Source organism: Hordeum vulgare, chromosome 2H (assembly GCF_904849725.1).
Source record: "Hordeum vulgare subsp. vulgare chromosome 2H, MorexV3_pseudomolecules_assembly, whole genome shotgun sequence".
Lineage (NCBI taxonomy): Eukaryota > Viridiplantae > Streptophyta > Magnoliopsida > Poales > Poaceae > Hordeum > Hordeum vulgare.
In genome coordinates this window covers 566,862,020-566,878,139 of record NC_058519.1, presented here as the reverse complement: position 1 = coordinate 566,878,139, position 16,120 = coordinate 566,862,020, and the positions used below count along the sequence as shown (strand labels likewise).

General features: G+C 43.4%; 1 protein-coding gene across 1 annotated transcript; it reads right to left on the bottom strand.

Moving 5' to 3' along the window:
- Positions 1 to 812: 812 nt before the first annotated feature.
- On the bottom strand, positions 813 to 6,616 carry LOC123427315 (WD repeat-containing protein 44-like). The gene is made up of 7 exons (XM_045111320.1): positions 5,048 to 6,616; positions 3,005 to 3,095; positions 2,750 to 2,907; positions 2,603 to 2,654; positions 2,413 to 2,495; positions 2,230 to 2,323; positions 813 to 1,761 (listed from the first exon to the last, which is right to left on the bottom strand). Exons 1-7 carry the CDS (start codon positions 6,344 to 6,346, stop codon positions 1,187 to 1,189), a joined length of 2,352 nt encoding a protein of 783 aa, XP_044967255.1. The 5' UTR covers positions 6,347 to 6,616; the 3' UTR covers positions 813 to 1,186.
- Positions 6,617 to 16,120: the final 9,504 nt, after the last annotated feature.

Here is a 16,120-nt window from a genome sequence, read left to right as displayed (position 1 = left end):
TGGGTCAGGCCAACCACATGCAAACATTGAGAGGACGCGCGCGTCCGCGTCGATCCATTTTAGTCCCAAATGTGAGTCGGAAATGGATCGGCGCGGACGTATTTTAGCAATGAGTCCGCGCGTTCAACCATTATTTTTATCCATACGGATCCAAACAAATGACGGCGAACCAAACGATCGGTTGGAGTTGCTCTTACATCCCAATACATCTTTTCTTTTTGCGCATCCAACGTAACCTTGTACTTCTCCTCTTTCTTGTTAAAGTTAGACGTCAATTTCTAACTGTTTTTAGTGTACATTATTTGGTCACGCTCCACTATCGAGCGGCTCTTGCGTAGCACGTGCTCCTGGGTAGGCCTCGTACTTCTGAACTAATTGCAAGTCACCGGGTACGTCCTTTGCTGCGTGACGAACATGCGTTCTGGCGTCATCCTCTTTGGGTGCGCAGCGCGTCACGTCAGGATCAGATCGCAGGATATCTCCTGTACCTCTCTACCGTGGCTGCACCATCGCCGCGAGCGATGTCGGTGCTCTGGCCCTGGACTGGAGGGAAATCGAGTGGAGGGAGTTCTCCACGGTCATGCTTGGGTATACAATGAACATAAAAACACACGGCACGGTGGAGGTACTACGAGTGTAATTAGTACTACTAGCAAATGTTCCATCGGTCCAAGCAGCCGACAGTCACAGTGGAATGATAGAGCATACATACACTACAAGAAATGCAGCCGAAAAGCTTCAGAACTCAAAACATTTTATTCTCCTCATAGTCCTAGCTAGAAGCCTGGAAGGCAGGCCACTTGCAGAAGGAATTCACCACCAAGAAAACTCGTCTTTTGCTTTTGCATCCGTATACATGTATACAACTGGAGATTATTATTATTTTTGCCTTACAAGAATATGTGTTGAGCGGAGCGCCAGAGCGGACAAGAGTGAAGAAGCGGATGAAAATGGATGGCGAGAGATTTCACTCCAACCGGGGTGGCGGCAGGCGCTTTCACAGGCTCCACTCTCACGTAGTAGTAAAAGCGAACAAGGCCGTCGTTAGTCGAGTATGCACGCATCAGCCAAACCCAAGCGCAATCGCACGGAACTCAAAGACCGCTACAAAAACACAGCAAAACAAACCGCATCTCCCAACCTATTTACACACAAAAATCACCCTCCTACAGGGCCGCTGCTACTACTATACTCTGACGGGGAACCCAAAATTCTGGAGTATCCTGATCTGACCCCCACCACCTGCCGTGGCGATGGCCATGCCCCAGGCCGACCGGCTCGGAGCCTGCCCGGCGGCACCGTCGGGGAGGCTGGTGCTGGACCGCGGGCTCTGTTTCGTCGGCGTCATGAGCTCCTCGGGCCAGGTCGCGGACGCTCTGTCGCCGCCATGATTCGAGCCGTTGCTTAGGTCATTGCCTCCCTGCTGCTGCTGCTGCTGGAAATCAGAGGAGTCTCCGTCTCCTGCGTGGGACAGGGGGTGGTACTCGGACACACAATCCAGCTCCTCGCGCCTCCTGGAGTTGGTTCGGGACGTCGTGGCTGACCCCACCGTCGACGGCAAGGCGGCGGCCACCGTCACGCCCTGGCAGTAGAAGTACTCGTAGGAATTCGCGACAGAAACGACGCCCTTGCTGCTTCCTCTTTGCTCAGGGCCGTCGTCGTTTCTCCACATGTAGACATGGGAGTCTTCGCTCGCTGAGATCACGTATCTGCCTCTAGCTGCGTAGCAGGCTGAGATTTGGCTGTTGGTGTTTCGGAAACCTGAAACAAAATAAGGGACGGGGCCATCAGCAACCGACAAAACATATGGATATCAGATCCCGTCCTAAAAGAAAGATACGAGTATTTTAACATGTTGTTAATTGGACATTACGAGCTATCAAATCAACACAGTGGATCCTGACGAGTTTTGGCGCTTTGCTGAAAGGAAGAACATGACAGCAGAAATTGGTCTCCACCAATCGCGTTCAATCAATAAGCAGAAATAGCATTACTTATAAGCTGGTTACCACAGTAATACAGTATGATTGACAGCTGCAGCCCTACTCTAAACAGAACTTTCATACAGCAAAAAATAATGATAGCTAACAGTAGCAACAGGTTAAACAGGTGAAGAGCAAGAACTGCAAGTAAACTTTAAAGTAACTGTGTCTCGATAAGATCACCAGCTAAACCTTGGAGGAAAATAGCAATATGGCATGGAACTCACAAGGCTAAAAAACTTAATACCTTTAAACTTGTGTACTAGCTCAAAACCATCAACAACTCGGATCCGTGAATCAGCAGATGTGATGAGCACCTTGGAAGAACTCCCTGGGAGGAACTATTCAAGTAACTATGATTCAGTAAGGCAGGAAAGGTTATCGTCTGCATGACCTGGTGTCAGACTCAAAAGATTTTGAAAGTAGGTACCTGAAATCCAGTGATCTTCTTCTGCCGGGACTTCTTCTTTTTAGTTTGCAGGTCAATTTGTTTCTTTTGGATAAGCTTGTTATCTGGCCAAGAGTTAAACAAAAGGTCAATTCTGAAGGGAAAGTAAGAGCTACAAATACAAAAATAAGCTTGAAAATGTCATAAATCATGAGTGGGGGGAGAGAGAGACCTGATGTGTCATAAATATGGCAGCTGCCCTTGTGGGAACCAACTAAGGCACTCTACAGGGAAAATGAAAATGAAACGTGGTGTTAGAACTTAACTTAACAAACGGAAAACCTTTTGGATCAAAGGTACCAATGAAAAGTGTACAAACCTGTCCATCAGGGGTATAGCAAGCAGCAGTGACCATTTCATGCAGATCATGCCAATCAACAATTTCACGTTTTGGAATGCTCCATATGCGAACCTTTTCATCCAGGGAACCACTGATGAAGTATCTATCATCGACAGGGTTGAACTGGATGCATGTAACTGGAAGGGAGAGTAATAAAGGAAAATTGAGGATGATGCTGACAGAGTGAGAGGAATTCCATGTGCAGAGAGAGAGAGTGAACCGAAATAATCTTACCATAATCGCAGTGTGAGAACGTTTTCAAACATGATACGCTTGACATGTGCCATAACCTTACTGTTTTATCCATTGAAGATGAAAGTAAATGCTGAACAGTACATGAAAAACATGTTAAAGTTAGAAATAATTCGAAAGACACCAGAATCATAACAATAGGTATCGCTACACGATTCGACAGTAATATCAACAAAATTCAAACAGTAATAGCAACCATAGTTAGGACGCACTGCTGGAGTCACTATTGCAAATTGTAATGTTTGGATATGTAGCTAGCACAGAACGGTATAATTGCAGGCCTCAGCTGCTTGCCACAAGGACCCAACATTTTTTATGCATCTAATCTATAATCATGCATATCACCTTTAGAATGATACTGAACATCAGAAATGTCGAAGGACTGAAAACTTGATGGTGCAGGTCCTAGTTTCTAGACCATAGGACGAATAATAAATGAATGACAGCTGATTCAAACTGCAGGAGTGAACATGCATGTCATGTGATCTTCTAGATATTTCCTGACATTCCAAGATACCCTTAAGCCCTAACATAGTTATCAGCCTATTAGCAAGAACTTTCAACAAATAATTCATTTTACTATTAAAACTTGGGACATCCTAATCATTTGGGTATGGTTCCAAACTCTTTCATGCAAGTCTAGTAGAAGACTCATGCTCTTACAGTCCTTTTAGTGACTGATGCAAATGGAAATGGATGGAAATTTGACCTTTAATTAAAAGTAGACCCAGCTTTACCTAAAAGGGGTAATTTGACAATAATGTAGTCCAGAAAGAAGGCTCAAATATACTGCCACAACACATTATACCGTGGATAACTAAATTTGGCAAAACCTCATTCATGTTTTACAGCATTAAACACAGTAGTACTTAACCCAACATACTTCGAACTCTAGGCACAACAATAGTTCTGTTGTTCTCTCTCGAGAAAACAGCACAAAAATTCTGAAGATCCACTATACATTCTGTGTATCTTATCAATGTCAAGTTATACCACATTTCTAGCATTCTACTTCCCCCATTCCTAAATACAAGTCTTTTTAGAGATTTCACTAGGGGACTACATACAAAGCAAAATGAGTGTATCTACACTCTAAAGTATGTCTATATACATCTGTATGTAGTCCCCTAGCGAAAACTCTAAAAAGACTTATATTCAGGAACGGAGGGAGTAGGATCTAATCCATTTTGAAAACTCAAAACAAATGAGTCTTCTCACCCATCATGTAGACAAGTTGATGAGCTTTTGTCATGAAAATGTGATAAAGGTAACTCCAGTAGTCAACACTCATAGAAGTAAAGTACTCCATGTCACATTTTGAACACATATATTACCTAATTAATTTCGAAGTGAGAAGAGAAAAGGGGAATTACAAACATTGCAGAGTATAAAAGTAATCTGCTGAAGCACCAACAATGGAATGCTTATGCTACAATTTAGGCACTAGCTTTACTATTTGAGACTTAATTGCCACACCATGTATCAAGAAAGAAACAATAATGACGACAACAAGCAAACCGCAAGCCTGGAGAACGTGTCCCTTCTTTAAGGCAGGCAGTGGGTTCAGTCAGTTGTATGAACTGTTAGAAACTTCCTTTGGAAGAAGTAAATCAGTTGTATGAACTGTTAGAACCTTCCTTTTGAAGAAGTAAGTCAGTTGTATGAACTGTTAGAACCTTCCTTTTGAAGAAGTAATTTGCCTAGAGCTACGGAATAGCTATTTGCATACAATATGACATGTGTTACTAAGCCACTACAATTTGATTTGCTCTCTGTCAGATCATCATTTACGATCACCTACACTATGAATGGCTGAACACATTGAGCTATATCGAAGTCAAACCTTGACTCATTGTCACCAAGGTGTTTTGGCCTGGCATGGTTGGACTCTTGATTATGACAAAGAATTTTGGACCAAGTAATCCACAGAGTTTTCTAAATATGGGCAGAAATAGAGTTGTGGGATTAAATTCAATGCTCGCATTCTACTCTATCAATATTGGAATGAACAGCAACATGGCATACCTGTGACTTGGACCAGCAGAGATCAAGAACATCCTCTGAATGCCCCTCAAAAGTTTTGACCGGTTTTTCTGACAGCCCAAACACATGCTCTGGCACCATCAACCGGTCTGAGCTACTGGATTTCCGACTTTGCGAGACCCTCGCCCGGAGTTTCTGGCTCCCATCCACAGTGGCCAACGCCAATGTCGGCTCTGGCGAACCATTGCACATCACTGCAACAAATGGATTAGACACCCCATTCTCCTCTCGTCTCGTTTCAAACTCCAACACTTCCCAGACATGGATCGCACAGTCCTCCCCAGCACTTGCAAGGTAGCGGCCATCAGGGCTAAACTTGATGCTCCAGATAGGCCCGTCGTGCGCCCGTATCTCCTGGTTCATGAACAGCCCACTGAGCTCCTTGTACGACTTGCCGTACGGCCGCACCTTGATGCGCTCTGGGCCATGGTGCACGGCGCCGGCACTATCCTGGCTGTCATCTGTGGCTGAGCTGGAGCGGCGTCCGCCCTTCTCCGATGACGTGTCCTTCTCGTCGCTGCTTCGGCGGTCACGGGAGCCGGCCACCATCGAGCCAGCGACGTGGCGGATGGTACGAAGCCAGTTAATGCGGCGCCTGGGCCGGGTGGCGCCGTTGCTGGAGTCGGAGCTGGACCTGTGGATGGGCATGGAGGCGCCGTCGTTGGAGATGTTCTGGCGGCGCATGAGCTCCTGCACGATGGGGGAGCGCCCGACGCAGAGCTGGAACTGCTCCAGGGTGAGCTGGCGGCCCGTGCGGACCTCGCGGAGCTCAAACTCTTCCTTGACGACGAACTCGGTGCCGTCGTCGAGGTTCCGGATTAGGCACCTGGGGTCGGCGTCGTCATCCTCCGGCATGGCCTCGGAGGAGCCCGACGACGTCCGGGCCCCTCGCGGCGGCTTGGCGGGCACGGCGCCGTCCGATCTGGATCGGGGCATGGGCGAGACCGAGGGCGGGCGGACGGGCCCGTCGTAGGAGACCGATCGGCCCATCTCGAGGCGCGCGAGGGAGGGGTCCCCGGTGAGCCCCATCATCTGGAGCAGCCTCCTGCGACGCTCCTGCACCGGCGCCGGCTGCGACGTCCACAGGTCGAGCGCCGCAGCCGCAGCCGGGTGGGCGTGGCCGTCCCGTCGGCGTCGCTGCTGCTGCTGCTGCTGCTGCTGCGCGCGGTCATCGTCGTCCGAGGCGGAGGTGGAGGAGCCGGAGGAGGAGAGGACGCGGTCCCGCGACTCGTAGAACACCTCCTCGTCCTCCTCCTCCTCCCCCTCCCCGCCGCCGCTCATCTCCCCCCGCGCATTGACCGCCTCGCCGAACGCCGCGACGAGGAACCGCTAGCCCGCCCGCCCGCCCGCCCGCTGGGCTCGGGGAACCACGCGGGCACGCGAGGAGGGGTCAGATCCCCCGCGCGCGAGGTCGTCGGCGGAATCGCGACAGGTTCGCTCGTCCCTCCCTCCCTCGCGCGCGTCCGCGTCTGCCTCGGTGGTGGTTGGTGCGGAGCCCGTCGTCGTTGTTATTGCGGAGCGGGCGATGCTTCTTTCTCCCCCTCCCCACCCCACCCCACCCCACCCCGCTTCTGCGTGCGTCGTTGTTGTTGATGTGGTAGTACCAGCCAGTACTTGTGTAGTAGTAGTAGTAGTATGTGTGTGGCTGCGTTTACCACCATCGGTTACTGTTTACTGTCGGGCCGGTCGTACTCGTACCGCCCCTTGGCCTTTTCGGAAGGGGGGAGGTTAAAATCGGGCCTCGCCGCCATGGGGCCCGCCTGTCACCCGCCGCGGCGCGAGCGCTCGTGCCGTTTCGGGGAAGTGGACGAGTCCCCCACCAGTCCCAGCGGAGGCGTGCCGCGCGCGTGTCCTCGGAGGAGCTCAACACGTTTTATCTGGCTGATGATGACGATGATGAGGCCGGGGGCAACGGGGCGGCCGTTCGGTTTTACGTTACTGTTTCCACCAGGGATTTGGTACGGCGGGGCTCCTCCTAGTACCCATCGACTTGCGCACACTGACCATGTTATTCTTTAAATTTTAATATATAAAATTATACGCAAAATTATCCTCTCTTTTTTTTGGCGGTTGCTGTCCTCTTCTTCTCGGTATAGTAGTAGAAATCAGAGTGTCATTTTACGAGGAGCGAAGCCGCATTTTCGCTTGGATCATCGGTCGGGAGAAATAAAGAAAGAAGAGGAAAAGGGGGGGGCAAGATGCCAAACCCGGGCACGTAAAAAAGAAAGGCATACGCCGTGGCAGGGCAGCGGCACATGCAGAGTGTCAGGGACCATCGCACGCAGAGCTTCATCATCAAAGCCCCTCCCTCCCCGGCTAACGAGCCCCGTCGGGCATCCTATGCCGGCGGTGGCAGGCAGCAAACGTATGCATAATGCATGTGTGTCCGTCACGAGCCCATCCCTCCCGCGGAAACCAAAACCCGGGATCCTCCGGCCTACACCATCCGCTGCGGTGCGGTGCCCGGAACCGTGAGCGACCCCGTGCTGCCTGCAACGCGGCGCCACGGCGCCCCCCATGGAGCACGGCGGCACGCACGCACCTGGTGTCTGCTTGCGCCCTCATCGCGCGCACGCGGCCGTCGCCGGCGTAAGCGCCCCGCGCGACACCATGATTAAGCAAGGCGCCATCAAAAGCCACGGGGTAAAAAACAGGAAAAAAAACTATTTTAAACCTTGAACTCATAGATGTGGTTCAACCTATTGTACGATGAATGCAAAGAGACAAATAAAGAGTTCAAAATGATTCACTCATTTAATTGCAATGTGAAAGACCCACTTATATACAAGATGAAGCGGTGTGTTGGGGAGACACCTTTTTCCCAACACACACCTCTTGGGAGGCATCCCTCCCATACAATTGATCACATGTTTAATTCTCAACACTCCCCCTTGATCAATTCGTCATCTGTATATTGCAAACTGAAAACTCCTCCAAAAACCCTGTGGGGAAAATTGAGGAGAAACCTTATAATAATATGCCATCGAAAACTCCTTTAAAATCCAGTGGGAAAAATATAAGGAGAAACCAATATGGCATACATCCGCACTTGTATTTATATTGTCTCGTTAAAAACCTTATATGAGAAACCATCATGGAAAACTCATAAAGGAAAAAAGAGTACAATATGAATGATCTGAAGATCACCAACAGGTTAAGCTTGGGATTTTACTCCCCGTGAACTTTGCAAACATCAATGTTGCCTCATACCAATTCCACGAACCAGATTCTGGAATATAAACGTTGGTAGAGACATTGTGAATCTCACAATAATTTGTTTGCATATTATCCACTTGTATTTCTGTAATTTGCGAGGATAAATATAACCCATAAGCAATACAAGTGACATTATCTTATTAGATAATGATAATTGATTCCAATGAATCTTCACATGATCTCACATGTGACCAGTCATTCTGCGAAGACATGTATATCCTGTCATGTTTCAAACATATTTATGACAGAATGATTATAGGAAGTACTCATTTAGAGTCTATTCTGAAGGCTTCCCTCAGAATACTCTTTCATTAAATCCAGTCTTTGATATGGCGTTGTTGGGATCAAATTATCAGCCACTATCAGGATATCACACCATGGTCCCATCTTGATTTTCTCAATGGAATCAATCAAGACCTTTTGTGTCTTGGACATATCTCAAGATATTCCTTACACCAACCATTATACCTTTTACCGGGGATGCACTCTCAATAGATTGCCAACAAATATAGTGTTAGGCCTGACTTACTTTGCAATTTATATGAGTGCTCCGATGGTACAGAGATACGGAACTTCATGTCCATTATCACTTTACCATCTCCCCTAGGTTTGAATGGGCTTGTGTCCCATGCCAGGTATAATATGACCATATGTGTCTTTGATAAGATATATCCATATTGAACTTTTTTCAATATTTCTAGATATATGAAGACTGACATACATTTATTCCCGAGGAAATGTGCTCAAGCTATAAACTTAGCACCATTTGGTTTGACCCAAATATCCGTCTCAAAATGATTGTATGTATCTAATATGTCGTGTATAGACATTGATAATAAGATCATCTACATCAATAACATGATGTAGATCCAATTAAGGATATCTTCATGAATACACATCAACAATCATTAGTGTTATAGTAATCCTTATCAAGGAGTAACTCACTTAGTCGGTTGTACCACACAACTCTCCGACATATTCAAAGTCATAGGGTGACTTCTGAAGCTTCACACATGTTGCGACTTATCATTGGATTCGGAATATTAAGCCATTTCATGACTTCAATATATATATATATCCAAACTGAATGATCCATGTGAGTATGTAGCCATTACATACATCAACTGTATGGATATGTACTGCCAATTCAGTAACGAAACATAATTCCACTCATACCTAGAAGGTATGCTACATCATAATTGATGTCGTGTCTCTGCGGAAACCCATGTGCTACAAGCCTCGCTTTCTCACCACCTCATCTATTTCGTTTCTGAACGAAAAATCACTTCTCTTCACTACGGAAGATACTTATGAGGAACAGGTTTTACTATGGTAAACACCTCTCTTTTGATGAGCGAGCTCTACTCTTCTTAATTGCTTCCTTTCATTTGAACCAATATAAGTGTCAACAACACTTTCCATGGATTTTGGTTCAGGGCCCAAAAGGATTTCTGCAATTCTCAAGAAGAAATTTATGTCGACATATGTAGACTTTCAATATACGATTTTCTTGAATCGATATCATTTGTGGGATTCTTGTTATGCCTCTTAACTCCTTATGATTTCCCACAAATACGGAGTCAAGGTGTTTCGATGTCCCAGCACCATAAAAAAAATGGGTGCACATCGGTGCTGGGCTATGGATGACGCGCATCCATCAGGTGTCATTCAACGCGAGGTTGGATCACATTTACTGACTCAGGAGACCATTTCCTCTATTTCCACGGAAACATATGAGAACTTAATCCCATGTGACCAGAATTCTCCCCTCTTGCTCTCATCTGGGGATACGAGTGGTTATTAGGTACCTCCACTCGTTCTGGTACGAAAATTCAGTGACACCTTTGTCATCAGTAAATGTATATGGCAGATTATTTGCAATATGTTGCAAATTCTCATAATCTGAATCTCTAGTTCAGATTCTCAAGTACGTGGACAAAATGTCTATGTCATTTCTTTTGCATTTCCTGGCATTCTATGCGGTACATTTCTCCCCCTAATTCTAGAAAATGTCTTTATTGCAAAAGCAATCAGCGTACGAGCTGCAAATAACTCCCTCGCTAGGGTTAAGGTATTTGACGGATTAACAATCATACCACAGTTATTCCTCACATAGATCCCAAATATATGTGAAGGTTGTAATGTACGCTCGGGTGGTGATATCGGCGTGCAACCGAATTATCGCAGATGGGAAACACTTCATTGATTTCCACGTATAGACCATAAGGGGATACGATATTAAATGCATTTGGTCTAATTTAGAACAAATATGTGGCGTGTGAGACCGCATGTTACCACCAACAAAATGTTGGATCATCACAATTTTGTACCAATGGCCATGCAATTTGACTCTCTTTGACAAGAGATCTAGCCACACCATTTTGGGTAGGTACACAATGTACTGAATATGATCATGGATATCTCATGAATCAAGTTCAACGACATTTCCATTCCAATGGAATTATTCCATGCATAGGATCATTTGCTTGAAATTCGGCAATTTGAGCACTTAATTCAGTAAACACATGGTTTTGTGTGGATGATACATACCTAAGACCATCTTCAAGATGTGTCTACGAATACCATGAAGTACCAAAATAACCCAGCCAATGGTTGAATAGTTTGCATCATTCTTGAATTGGTTCAAAAATAATGAGTGGCTCATTCAAATTTTAAGGTGAGAGTGCCTTAAAACTAATTCCCCTATAGCACATGCAGTGCACATAAAATCTTACGATTGTCGGGGATATTGCAACTTTGTTGTGGCCAATAGAATTATCAATAATTTTTCTAATCGTCCTCATACCAAACTGATAAAGGAGGAAAAATTATTGTGTACGCAACAATATTGAGTATGAAATGATTCATACACTCAATTCCTTACAACTATCATGTCCCGTGGACAAGATGTTGCAAATTATACCACTGTGGTAGTACAATTATGGGGTAATGATATCTTGGGATAACTAGGAGACTACATAAGATCTCCAAAATATCTTGGGAATGTCATTCCACAAGCATACCATCAATGTAGAGGAGTGCATTCTCCTTCTACTGCACCAGAATATTTTCTCGTTGTTAATTTGAAGTAGAACTTCAAACTTATCCCACTAAACTCATTCGCCTTCTCCAATAAGTCAATGGCATGATTCAACCAAAAACATAAAAGTTTGGTAATCATTACTACGATATTTCGTACAACCACCTCTTTGACAAACTTGGGAGTTATCATTGTGATCATCTATTTGAATGACCCATTCTTTTGTGAGATATTCACTCCATTTCTCCTTGTCTCTTTTTTTCACTTTACTTTCAACTCCTCGTGGTTCTCTAACCACATATTGATTAGTACTAAAAGCACTAGCACGAATTTCAGGTAATGGTATAACACCCGTTCAGGTGTACGAGATGAATCCTCACAAGAAGTTCATCATATTTTTACCCTGAAATGAAGATGGTATTTCTTTTACCATCATAGGAGAATGTAAAGTGCAGTAAGGACATACAATCAGATCAAGATCTGAGACTTCCTTATCACATATCCTCAACTTAGTGTTGATTTATAGACAACAGAATTATAAGCATCAATGGACTTGAAGTCCTTAATACAAATGAATACTCATTCGAGTGATGCTTATGGGAACATATCTCTCCTTAAGGTGGTACCAAAAGGGCAAATGGATATTCATCATTCATTAAATAGTTGGTTTGAGAACCAAGACATTGCGATATCACATAAATGCAAATTTGCACATTTCAGGCATTTATAAAATAGCCATGACATTCTGTGCAAGTGGAATTTCTATGGCGACAAGGCCACGGGTCGACAAAATCATTAATGTCAATGACCCATTTTCAATAGTTACTTTCACCTTATGTCATCACATCGCATTTCCTTTCGAAAAATTTCCGCCATATATTGCATGAAATGCTCATGCATTAATTTACCTTCAGTAAATTAAGTACAATGAAAATGCTATGGCTAAGCATAATCACTATCATGGTGATTCTTAGTGACTCATAGGGTAAGCCTTCCACATGAAGATAATCACCATTATGTGGTGTAGATCTTCAAATTAAATGTAGTCATCTCATAAAGGATAAACCTTTAATTTTCATAAAACACATAGAGGTAATCAACCACCTAGTAGTGTCTCACTCTTATGGATAGTTGCAATCAATCATAGCCTTGACAACCTTATGTTATTTAAAACACATGAAGGTAAGTACCACGAAGTGGCATAAACCCCTCAGTTGTGCATGAAATTTAATTCGTTGCTACGACTACATCTCATAAGTTGTGTACTCATGGAAGGTAATCACTAAATTATGCAAGTATTTTGCATAATTATCTTCATAGCATAATATGTAGCATAGTCGCCACTAATGCCTTGGATTCCTCTCCCGATGGAGCATGTGACACTGTAGTCACAACCAATGACAAATGCTATGAAATCGATAAGTATTTGGAAAAACATCATGAAGGTAGGCACCAATGGTGTAGGCCTCATAATGATTATGTCATAAGTTTTATGCCTTCACTTTGCTTTGAACACATGGAGATAATCACTACTGAGTAGTGTAGACCTCATTATTATGGAGCTTCTCACAACCTTATGTTTTAAAATACATTGAAGGTAATCATCACATGGTGGTGTAGACCTCACAGTTGTGAATGAAATATAATTCGTTGCCACAAACGCAATCCATAAGTTGTGTGCAAAATTGAAGATAGTCATTATGTCGAAACGACATAATATAGACCTCACAATAACATTAAGTAATCTGCATTTAAGCAGCATCTCTCAATTGTCAATCCCTTGTGACAAATGTAAATTTGACATAACGTGGCAGTGTCAAACACTTCACTATCTCATGTTTTCCAAATTTGCAAGCAAGTTTCATATTCCATATGAATAATGGAAACAACATATTGCTTTGCAACAGTATTACTCATGTAATACAAATAAACGCACAAGTATGAACATACTTGTGCAATATATATGAGGACTTGGGGCCTCAAGCGGTTATTTTACATGATGTAAAATGATGCATAATCAATTATTATGCAATTCAGCAGGACCCAAGGATCTGTCATATGTATCTGCTCTGAAGTTTTAGGCATAAAACGCAAATACCAATAACCTTATGGTTATAGTGCTGAAAACAACAAGTCCGAGGGCTAAACTGCTAAGTCCAACAAGCTTGATGGCTTGGTTGTAATTTCAATAATCTTCAGGTCTAAACCGTAAGTTTTGATAAGCCAAAGGGCTGATCCAGAAATTACATGGACTTAGATGTGATTTGCAAGATCACCAAAGAGATAAGATTTCTCTTCCTCTTGTGCGGTTACCAATTCCTGAGCGGAATTTTCTCCTAACCACCGCCGGTGCTCTATGCGTCTCTGCATGTCGGAATCCGAGATCGGATCCGTGGTTGCAAGAGCCATCAATCCGCGAAGAGCGAATATCTCAATCGCTATGAGGGGCGAGATACGACAAGGCTGACTTCCAAGACACACGATGTTATGCGCGTTCGCGTGCTCAGTCGTCGTCTGTCGTGCTGCGATCCAACGCCGGTCAAAGACCGCAGTGATCGTATCGATGGCTTCCACCGCCAGGACTAGAATCGATGCCATCGCCGTTGAACAATTCCTCCGATTCCTGCTTGGAGTAGCAATCTGTATCTTCATGTACACATGCACGATACGGGCGAGTAGTACATGCACTAGATGAATAAAGAAGATACAAGATTAAACATTTGATAATAATCACAAAAGACAACTAAGTTGATTCATGCATGGGCGTTGTTGCCGCACAGACCGTCGTCACCACTTCTGTTTTAGGAGTAACCGCTAAAGCCATGCAACCATGCTTGTCGACGACCTCTTTGTGGTTGATTCAATGAATCAATTAGATGCAGAAAACACAATGTATGAGATATTTCTTACTCTATCCTTCTTAATCACAAGAAGACAAAAGGAATGAATATTTTGATGATTAGTCTCCTGTACACAGATGCATGCATGTTGCATGATATTGCCGCTGCATGCTGTCTGCGCGATCAACCGTGTGCCATCGCCTGCTGTTGCTGTGGCCGCGAACGCCATTCGCATCTCTCGCCTCATCATCGGGATGGACGCCGTCTATTTCCGGCCTCCAATCGCGAGTGACAAACGGAGAACTGTGATACATTAGACCGCTACTTCGTCTCACGCGTAAATGTGCTTCCCCATCATCGTTGGTATAACCGTTGTTTTCTTGGCCGGTTTGCTCTCTAGGCGGAGACTACCTGCTGATAACGTATTGTATGATGAATGCAAAGAGACAAATAAAGAGTTCAAAATGATTCACTCATTCCATTGCAATGTGGGAGACCCACTTACATACAAGATGAAGGGGTGTGTTGGGGAGACACCTTTTCCCCAACAAACACCTCTTAAAAGGCATCCCTCACATATAATTGATCACATGTTTAATTCTCAACACAACCAAACGAACCCTTAAATCGAAGTTCAACCAAACCAACCCTTAAATTTCAACATTGAATCCTCTGCACTGTGCCAACGCATTTATATTTTTTTTGTCTGATAATCTCAAACTTTTTTTAACTCGTAAATAATTATTGAAAATAGAGTTTCTTTTTTAAAATTCAAAACAAAATTAGAAGATACGAACATATCTTGAAATACGCAAAAATATTAGAAAATTCGTGACCTTTTTTTTCATTTCGAAAATCTGGTACACGATTTTTTTTTCTATTTCCTACTAAGATGGCCATGAATTTAATAAAAAAATGAAAATGAATAATAAAAAGAAAGAGAAGGAAATAAAGAAACAAAAAAAAGAAAAGGAAGAAAAGAAATGAAAAAAACAATCTACTAAGATGTGTTGGTGTTATTGAATTAGTGACGTGTAAATGAATGTATCTCACATTGAAATAAATTTAGATACATTCGTTTGAAAGTCAGCTAATTCCGTATGAAAAAATAATGTACACGTACAAAACTGGTACATATATGTGTTGATCGTATTCATCCCGTAGCTAGCTGAGGTCAGTTCTTTTGATAGCTTTTTGGGGCTTCTAGAATAATCTGCACCCTAGCCAGCTTATTCTAAAAGCCCAACTAAAAATATTTTTCTAGAAGCCTAGTAATTAAGATTTAATTAGTAGGCTTTTAAAAGAATATATATATATATATTTGATTGAGCTTCTAGAATAAGCTGGGTAGGGGCAGCTTATTTCAGCTTATTCTAGAAGCTATCAAAAAAACTCGCCCTCACTCCGTCACTCACCCTTAGGCCAGTTTGTTTTCAACTTATTTCAGTTTATTGTCAAAATAAGTCAAAAGCTCAAAAAAAAACTTGATTTGTATAAGCTAGCTTAGGCCCTGTTTGGAACCACCCAAATTATATAATCCGGTTTTTATAATCTATTATGTCTCCAAACAGAACAGATTATATTGCAGTTTATAAAAACTAGATGGTCAGATTATTAAAAACTCATAATCTACTCTACCCCAGCTAAAATCAGATTATGGATTACTAATGATCCATTACTCTTGGAAATTTGGAGATAATTACCTACTGCCACCGCCACCTTCCTCCAAACATGTCTACCTAGATTATTACCTTTACAGCTAAAAAACAGATGATAGACATGTCATTGTACAATATAAAACCTGGATTATAGTTTATATAATTTGTCCTCCAAACATACCCACCTACATTATTTTTATAAACCAAATTATATAATCTATCTTCATAATCCAGATTATTATAATCTATTGTGGTTCCAAACAGGGCCTTAGCTTATTTCCATCCCTTTTTTCTTCAAAAT

Bases quoted from the DNA above. Each gene is read 5' to 3' on its own strand.
- LOC123427315 (XM_045111320.1), bottom strand. From the start codon at position 6,346: ATGAGCGGCGGCGGGGAGGGGGAGGAGGAGGAGGACGAGGAGGTGTTC. The intron at 3,096-5,047 runs GTATGCCATGTT...TGTACTGTTCAG, and splicing joins TCTGCTGGTCCAAGTCACAG to CATTTACTTTCATCTTCAAT. The intron at 2,908-3,004 runs GTAAGATTATTT...TCTCCCTTCCAG, and splicing joins GTTCTCACACTGCGATTATG to TTACATGCATCCAGTTCAAC.